Genomic DNA, 9,743 nt, shown 5'->3' on the forward strand with positions numbered 1-9,743 from the left:
TGTTGGGATTACCTCCCTTTGGGCTTGGAGGATTGTCTCCTTAAGGAGCGACCACTCTTCTTGGACACCTGGCTCCCCTCCCCTCCGGGACCTCAGTGCTTCCCTGACTATTCTCCTTAGCTCACTGAAGTCCACTCTCCTGAAATCTAGGGCTGCTGCCTTGCTGTAGGCCTTTGCCACCTTGTGCTGGATGGTGAATTCTAGCAGGCAATGATCGCTGTCGCCCAGGTGGTCAAGCACCTGCAGCCCCCTCACCAGGTCATCCCCAGTGGCCAGCACCAGGTCCAACAAGGCATCTCCCCAGAGATCCTGGTTTTCTCTGTTTAAAAATCACAACATTACTATATATATAGATATAAGTTCAACACAATGTTTTATTGATATATTTACAATTTTAAAGCCATCTCAGGCTTCCCATTGCAAGGCTGGTCAGTTCACACAGATCCCTTCCAATGTCTTTTATACTTGAATGCAATTAAGGGTTACCCTTAGTGAGTTAGCAGAATGCACTTAACACACCTTAGGAGGACTTAGATACTCTACAGAGGGGGGCATATTCAGACTAGAACAGCTGGCTTAAAAAAATGTTACGATTTTAACTCGTATCTTCTTCTTCCCTGCACTACTGATAACTTTTCAGTATCATTCTTGACCCTGAATTCTCCATTCCTTACAACCCTACCCACGTGGGTGCACAGACTTTTAACAGTACTTCAGTTCCACATCTCAAACTCCTCTGTGCCTTACTTTCACTCCTCCCACTCCAGTGTGTACAGAATTCTACTTTTTGCTTGTTACCCATACAAAAAATTGTGCCCGCAGAAGATTCATTCTTAAATAACTCTGCTGGTTGCCCATTCATTTTGGGATTTAGTTTAGTATTCTATGGTATGTTTTATAAAGGCCTAATATGCACTTTGCTAAAGCTGACCTCTTGTGCATCTCTTCATCATTTACTCTCCTTTCTTTTTCATAGGTCATAGCTGTTCCCCCTGGCTCATGCCTCTTAATTTTTCTCTCTCCCTGTTAGTGGGTCTTCTGACAAGATTTATTTATTTACCATTCACCATTCTTGCTAGCAATATACCACCATAATATCTTGTATTAGTTAATGCTGTGAATCATTTACAGGTACAGTTTGATATCCCAATAGAATAACAAACAAAGCACGTGCAGACACACACACACACACAAAATAAATTTGTACCCTTTTGAAATTTACTACTAAAAACTAGAATGAAATGCTCTTTTAAGAATAATACATTGGAAGAAATGCTGCACTGTTCTTCTGTAGCCATTTATTAAGTTTGGGGTTTCCTTTTGTATGGGATGCAAAACTATGTAGCTATTTTAACTGTGAAATAGTACAATCTTTGGCTACACACCAATTAATATGTACTCAAACAACAACCCTGCATGAAGACAAAATGCAAAGGATAATGTATTTTACCACAAAATCTTTCAAATGACTAATGAACAGACTGGAAGAAGGCTGAAATAGAATATTACCATAATAACTGTTTTAAGAAGTCTATATTTTACATAGATTTAATGTACAAACTATAGCAAAAGCCACTCTAAGTTTAAAAAAAGTGGCAACTCTTATTAAGCATAACTAGTCAAAATCACAGTTGCCATTAAATTGTGTAGTGATAACACTGTACTATAGGCAGCAGTAAGTTAAAGTTACTGTACTTTCTTCTTTCTGGCATGATCTAGTGGTATGATCCAGAAAGAAGAAAATACATTAATATTAACTTGGCATGCTACCTTTTATTGGACCAACCGTATGGTTGTGACAGAGACAGACATGCTTTCAAATGTAAGACATTGTTCACTGAAAGCTTGTTTAACTCTATCCCAACTATACAGTTGGTACAATAAAAAAATATCACCCTAAAAAATCTTTGCCTCTTATACAATTTCTGGACCATCACAGTTATAACACTGCTCTTACACTGAAAGTCACAATACAGGGCATGAAAATAAGTTGAGGTATTTTGGAAAGTATCTTCCATAACAAAGCACCGTGAGATGCCTGCCAAAAGCTGAAGGACTTTAGTTTTTAAATCTCCTCAGGAAGATGTGCACTAAGTAAACAACATAGAAATAATTTTATTTAGCTCAATAGAAACTGGTCCTGCATTTACACATGCCAGAATCTGAACCAGTTGCATTAAGAAATATATGTATGTTGAACCTGAATATTTGCTTTGTAAGCCCTTTCCCTCAGCCCCACGTTAATTTCTGAAGGAAGTGTTCAAGTCTTGTTTCAAGTAACGTCACAAACCCCACAACAGAAATCTCTAGCCAATAGGAAAAATCTTTAAAATTTGTCTAATATAATGGTAAAATGCCATATCCAGATTGAAGTGAAGTTTTATGGGAAAATATGCATAGCATTTGCCTTCTCTAGAACAGATCTGACCTAGTGCTGAGAGGCTCTCACCTTCATGAGATTTGTATGACTTATAAAATGCCTACTTAGAAAAAGGAACTATCAAAATGAAGCATTAAACTAGACAAAAAGGGAAATAAATGTATTTTAAAACTGTAGTAAGAGTAAAATTGAGTTGTTTTCTCAGCTTTTTCCAAGCGTGAATATCATAGCCTCTACAGATACATCCTTGGCCAATTTTGCTGGGCTTTAGCCGTCATTCCAGTTAATACTAAACCCTCAATACTTACACATATTTCTTTTTGGACTTTTTCAATTTCTAACCAAAATATCAAACTTTATTTTTATTATCACTTTGGCTAGGGACAGAAGTTACACATAAACAGGTTTAAGTGAGCAGAAACTGGTATAAGCCTGTAACAGAACATAAGTTCAGTGCACATAAGCCAGTTGCAAAATGGCTGAAACCAGTTTAAGACAAAGCTGGCTGAATGCAGTATAAGACTTAACTGATTGAGGTCCAACCAGTTTAGGAAACTTTGCTTCCCAGACCCCTTCCTGGTTTAAGTTAAACCAGAGTCCCCCAGCATGCTCTGCAGCCCTGGGCTGGGCTACACCATCTGCTCCAGTGGAGGACTGGCCCCAACCCTCTGCTCTCTAGCCGGAGCAGGGGCGGGGTCATGGCCAGATGCTGGTCCCCGCTAAGGCGAAGGGAGCAGGGAAGAGGTTTATTCCCCACTCCCTTGCACGTCCCACCAACGTGGACCCCAGCCAGCATCTGCCAGCCCCTGCTAGGCTTTTCTCTACTCGCTGCTCCAGAGGCAGGGGCATGGCCAGACCAGTGTGAAGCAAATGGAGGTGGGGGTTTAATTCCCCCTCCATCTGCTGTCCCAGTGGCATGGACCCCAGCTGGGGTCTGCTGGCTGAGGCGCAGCAGCCTGTGTCAGGATCTCGCAGGGGCAGGGGCACAGCCAGGCACTGGCTGGCATGGCCCCCTGAGGTGAAGCGGATGGGAAAGGGGGTTTATTCCCTGCCTCTCCTTTCCCCCCTGGGACTCCAGCCAGGGTCTGCCTGCCCAAGACAGAGCAGCCACTATCAGGCATTTCCCTCTCTTTTGCCACTGAAGCAGTGGGGAGCATGGCCAGCCCCAGCAGCAGCCTCAAGTGAACTGGCCAGGGAGGGGGTTTAATTCTCTTCTCCATGTCCCACTGGCACGGACCCAAGCCAGGGTCAGCCTGATGCTCCCCTCTTGCTGCTTTATCAGCAGGGGCGGGAGGATGGCCAGCCGGAATGGCCCCGAGGCAAAAGAAGCAGGGAGAGGGTTTATTCCCCACCCCCTCAGGACCGCAGCCAGGGTCTGGTAGCTCCAACCACCACCTCTGCCGATTGCCCCCTGCATGGGGTGAATGACAGAATAAGCTCCCTCCCTGCGCCCTTTGCCAGATGCCAGAGGAAGGGGGAAATAAACCCTTCCCTGCCCCCTTCGCCTAAGGGGGCCATGCTGGCTGGCTTCGAGCCATGCCCCCACCCCTGCAACTGAAGCAACAAGAGGAAGGGACCCTGACGGGGCAGCAGCCCCTGTAATGGCTTCCTGGTTCAGGGGGCTGCGCTATGGGTGGGAGTGGGAATGGGGCAGGCTAAGCTGACACGGACTACATGGGGCAAGTGGCAGCACCGGGGCTCAGAGGGTCCCAAGCCCTCCCTGGTGCATTGCCACCACTCACCCTGCCTCTGGAGCTGTGAGGGTGGGAAATACCTGGCAGGGGCTGCTTTCCCGTTACCCCTCCAGGCACACCCTGGCTAAGGTCCCTGCAGGCCATAGTTTAAACCCCTCCCCAGTCATATTCAGGCAAGCCCGGACCTGGCCATGACCCCCACCCCCACCTGTGCACAGCTTCCCTGTAGCCATGGTCTCTCTCTAGCACCCCCCAGCTTCTAGCCTTCGCCACTGCAGGCATGTGCCTGCATTTCCGGAATCAAAAGCAACCGTCTATTCACCTGCAAATAGATTCAAACTATGCAGGTTAGACTAAACTGCAAAGACTAGACTGAATCAATTTAGGCCCAGGCTTTTTGAATGTCTGTACTTAGTCCCTAACAGAAAAATTCCAGAATGAAAAGATCTTTAAAATCCCAGCACTATGCCCTCTTGTATTTTCCCTAGCAGATTTAGTGAAGTAGTATAAGAAAGTCCCCTGGTAGGCAATTTGAATAAATGCCCATTGTCTTGGTTAGAGTAAACTGCAAGAGAAATTGTCTTCTAGTCCAAAAAATTTACATTATAAAGCAGTATCTTACAGATGAATCGCAAAGGCAGCACACCTGGTAGCCCAAACTAGCACCTGAATATAAGATTATTTGAGATAATCTTTTTAGTCTTTTGACTATTTACTAATCAGCTAATTAACTAATTAATGAGAAGACACTGATAGTCTTGCTTTTCTCAATAAAAAAAATCAGTTTTCCCATGTTAATTAGTTATTTGATTTAAGTAGGTTCTGAGGGAGGAAAAAACTTTATGTAAATGCAAGCAAAATAGGGATTTCACTTTGAATGCCATGTTCTGCTGCCACTCTTCAGCCTCTCTTTCCCTGTACTCACTCTAGGTAAATTAGAGATAATGAGGATCACTCCTACCTTAATATTGCAGGCCTGTTCCATCAGTCGTCTGGCGTTTTCTTCTGCCCTGTATCTCTTGGGCAATTGAACTCTGAAGAATTTTAAAGCCCCTTCAAAATCAGCTTGTAAAAGGTCTTCCTTTGAGGTCTACAATAAAACACAGAGAACTACTTTAAACACAGAGAACATTTCCACTTGCACTATTAGTGGATTTATCATCTGTTGAATTTATTCCAAACAGCCAGTATTCACATTAACTCAAAACCATTCTCTAGGAAAACAGCTCTCTAACCTGTATCTCAAAAGATGAAATAGAAGTCGGAGCACGTCCAAAGAAATCCCAAGCAAAGCACTGTGATAAGAGGACTTTAACAAGCTGATGTACTTATCCTTCTATACCTGGAGGCTGAGAAAGGAAATCTGGCAAAGCCTGTCAAAATGGAATTCAGTGAAAGTGAAAAAAACCTAGAAGAACCATGGTATTTTTTAGATGGTTTGTGTTTCTTGACTGTTGCTGATTTTTGCTCTACTAGGAAGACACTATATATGACTGCACACATGATTACCAGAAGTGAAAGGGTTTCCAAGTTATAATAAGAACCAGCTAGTCACAGTTCATATACTGCACTGTGCCAGGAAAATAAACTTGTACCCTTTCTTCTACATGTTAATATAGTGCCTATCATTGTGGTATCAGGCCATAACTATAGCTAACACTTTAAGAGAGGAAGAGATAAAGATTCAATGGAAATCTACTATGGCTGCTGATAACAGACTGGAAAAAACACATTCTCAGATTTACTAAAGTCTACATTTCATGCCTTTCTAAAATGCAATACCAATCCTTTAGATATTTTGCTTAAGATATTCTGGATGTGAGTGTTCAGACAAAGTTTTTAAGCTGCAATCCCTGAACTTGAGTTTCAATAATATTTGACAAATAATGGTTAATAAAAAAAAACTACAGAAATATTATGAGAACTAATAACTGCTTCCATTATTTACACTTCAGTAAGAACATAAGTACAGTTTGGTAAGGTTAAGTGCTGCACTTGAAGGAATGCAAGGATCTATAGTCAAAACTGAGGATGTCAGTTAGTGTACAAACTGTGCCACCAGAACGCTAGCAATATTGCTTATTACTGACCTGTATTTAATTTCCCATGTTGGAAGAGGTCATTATTAAAGTCATTAATCAGGAATAAAGGGGACAATTAATTTCTTGGGTCTAACGATTTCCTTAGTCAGGATTTAAGCCAAATGAAGAGACAAAACGATACTGAATATGCTGATTAATTATCCCTCTCCTCAAGGCAGCAGATGATTAAATGATACACTTGTTCTTCTGGATCTGTTTGTAGACTTTGTGTTACCACTGATCACAAGGTGTGACTAAAGTAGATAGAGTTGTTTGAGTGGCTTGGCTCCTTTTTGTGTGCAACTGCAGAGGTTAGTTCTGCGCAGGCATTAGTCTGCCTCCAAAACACTCACAATTCTGAAGAGATCTACTTGGTTGCCTTTCTGTTTACCGCAGAAGAGACCACTGGGAGCATTAGAGGAGGGACATGAGAAAAGCTGTTTTCAGGATGTTGATGACACTCTGCTCTATAAACTATTACATCTGATTCTGTCCACAAAAAAATTGGCAGGAGAGCTATCTGGCTGAGACTCAGTCAGACAAGACTGAAGTAATGTTGATAGAATGATGCTGCACTAAGGTGTCTTGTGGATCTAGGGCTGCTCACAGATGCTACTTCGGCCAACATTTTTGTTTTCTTTTCAGCTGCACTTGCAACTGTTTAATTTAGATGTAGGCTCTACTACAGCTAATCTGCATTTCTGTCACTTAAGACCAGTTGACTGGAGTGTATGCCACACTGGGCAAAATTATGGGACTATCTGAACATTACAGAATGTGGTGGTCAGTGTATTAAGCAGCCAATTATGCAGACAGCACGGGGCATCAATATGCCAAAATCTGCCCTGGCTACCTGTCAGCTTCTGGGTAGAGTTCAAAGTGTTAATGTTCATCAAAAAGCCGTAGATGGTTTGGAAACTGGCTATTTTCTCCCTGTGTGCAATATTCACGCAGCTGCGATCAGTGGAGGCATTTGAACTGGAGATCGCTGTTGCACTGCAAAGCCACCTTTTCTGAGAAAAATCCCACTGTAAATGATGCTCACAGTTCAAATGCTCCTTTTGCTCTCAACATCCCCACCAGATAACCTACCCCAAGCAGAAGTCTGTTCTCAGGAAAGAGAGAGCCTCTGGTTTATGCTGTTGATTTTATGTGGAATGTGCTCATCAGGGGCAGATGCAAAAGCAGGGTGCATTGGTGAGGTTGCCCCCCACCCCCAATGCTGTGGAAGCAGCAGCTGGGGACTTTTTAAAGTCCCCAAATCAGTTAAGAATCCCCCCATCCCTTCCCCTCCCTGCTCAGCAGCACATCCTCTTCCCATCCCTCACCGCCACTGTCCCTGCTGTCTCTGGCTGCCCCTGCGGCATGGGAGTTCCAAAGCCTCTCCTTCCCAACTCCAGACAGGCTGCACGGGGAGCAGGCTTGGCCTGGAACACTGGCAGCAGGCAGGTTCCCCCTCCCTGCCTGGTCCCTGGGTGCTCCCTGCCAGTCCAGGAGCAGGCTCAGGGAAGAGGAACTCACCATGCCCCTGCTGCTGCTGCCATTGTCCCCAGATTAGCTTAGTTCCCTTGGTAGCCCAGTAGGAGCAGAACAGAAGCAGCCCCAATGCTCCCTGTCACCCCTAGAGCAGCTGGAGACAGTAGCAGTGGCAGGTGGAGGAGGACACAGGATGAGGCAAATGTGATGAGAGGAGGACAAATGCACTATAGGTGTGCGTCTACATGAGATGCTAAATGAGCAGTAGACTAATTCTACCGCACATTAGCACAGCAGGCAGAAACAGTGTTAATGTGCAGTAGAATTAGTCTACTGTGCATTAGCATTACCTTAAAAATGTGTGCTGGCATTACTGAGCTGTAGCGCCAATTACGGTTCATTAAGTTAGTACCTGTTCTTACATGTACTAAACTTTGTGCGCCATAATTACAGCACGTTAATGAACATGTAGACATGCCCACTGCATATGGAGAAGGGAGGGGGAACTAATAGTGGCGGGTAACTTCTTACCTGAATCAGGGACTTAAAAAAAGACCCTGTTTTTTGTTCCAACAGCATAGTCTGCCCATCCTGTGGAGGGGACGGGGGGAGAGGAGGAGAGTTGAGTGGAACAGCTGCAGCTACCCCTGCAGCACCAGTTCCTGCATCCCCCTTTATAAAATCCTGGATCTGCCTATGATGCTTAGATATTATAGTGATGGGTAATATAATAAAACTCTAAGGGCTGGTTGACATAGCAAACTTATTGTACCTGGTATCATCCCCTTTGAGCATGCCATGCAGCTATGCTCAGGCTACCTCCTAACTGAAAGTAGTATTAGCTCAGAGGTTCCCAATCTTTTTCTTATTGCGTACTTCCTTCCAGATTTATCAGCTGCCCATGTACACCTACCAGCACACATTTTATATTTTAACCCCTTAAATGCCAATTATTATTATAATGCAAAATTAAGTCTGCCATTACGTAATTTCTTCTGCGTACCTCACAGAGATACCTTGCGTACCCCAGGGATATATGTACCACATTTTGGGAACCTCTGGTATAGTTGCATCTATGCAGCAATTCAGGGTGAATGACTACCCTGTGCTAACCTACCCATGGCATTACACATAAGTTGGTACAGTACTTTCGTTCCAGAAGAGGGCAGTGTGGTGGAGGTTACCATTGTCAGGCATTGTTTGTCTACAGTGTAGACATAGCCTAACACAGGTAGGTAGGAGGTTTACATGGAAGGGGTTTACTGGACGGGTGTTTTCAAATACTATTTCTGGAAGGAAAAATATATCTACCCTGCACAATGCAGTGCCATGCAGCAGTAAAGCTGAGTTAGTGTGGAAGTCCATCATATGAAGTAGGAAATATTTGATCTCACAGAGTGTCAAACGAATGTAACTACACTACCTTTGGTGTCCAAGTTAGCTCATATACAGTTCTACACAGCACTGCATTGTGTAGTGAAGATATACCCAAAGTTAATCCCAGAGTCTGGATTTCTTAGCCTTCTGGATAACCAACATCCTCCATTTTTTGCCGTGTTTTCAATAAGGAGGCAAACCAAGTAGAGGTGCACCGATGTATTGGTCCATATCGTACTGGCACTGATAAAAGGAAATTGACATTACTGGCAATCGGCTTTTTTTGGCCAGTGTAGCTGATAATGTCACCAATAAATGCTGCATGCATGCACACAGCCATAGCATGTAGGCAGCCAGAAATGCAGCCTGACAGCTTGGAGAGCAGCCTCCTGCCAGTAAGTTGAGGGGGTGGAAGGAATGTGGGGGGAGAAGGGGTTTGGGGGGCAGACTGAGGCCCCCACAGTGAGGAAGGGAATGGGGCTGGGGCAGGGGAAGGTGCTGCCCAGTTGAAGCAGGGCATGGGACAGAGCTGCAGGTGGCTTGTCCAGAGGGTTTTGGGGTCGCTGCTGCATGCACCCTTGGGAGGCATGGGGGGCACGTGCCTACCATATTTGTGCACGGGGCAAGGGGAGGCTACCCGCTGTGGGCTCAGGGACAGGAGCTACACTGGCCTCTTTCTGGCAGGGGGCTTGGCCGGGGCTGTGCTCAGGGTGGGGTGGGCAGTGGCACTGGGGG

The 9,743-nt window shown here is 44.5% G+C and overlaps 1 protein-coding gene across 4 annotated transcripts in view; it reads right to left on the reverse strand.

Annotated features, from left to right (window-relative positions):
* RABGAP1L (RAB GTPase activating protein 1 like) overlaps positions 1–9,743 on the reverse strand; it is a 559,138-nt gene that overhangs the window by 123,652 nt on the left and 425,743 nt on the right. For all 4 annotated transcript variants that reach the window (XM_019501851.1, XM_019501854.1, XM_019501852.1 and 1 more), the window contains one exon: positions 5,036–5,164. In XM_019501851.1, coding sequence (XP_019357396.1) covers positions 5,036–5,164 — 129 coding nt within the window. The remainder of the gene's footprint in view (positions 1–5,035; positions 5,165–9,743) is intronic.

The sequence above is a fragment of the Gavialis gangeticus genome, unplaced genomic scaffold (assembly GCF_001723915.1).
Source record: "Gavialis gangeticus isolate Ggan-Ray unplaced genomic scaffold, GavGan_comp1, whole genome shotgun sequence".
NCBI lineage: Eukaryota > Metazoa > Chordata > Crocodylia > Gavialidae > Gavialis > Gavialis gangeticus.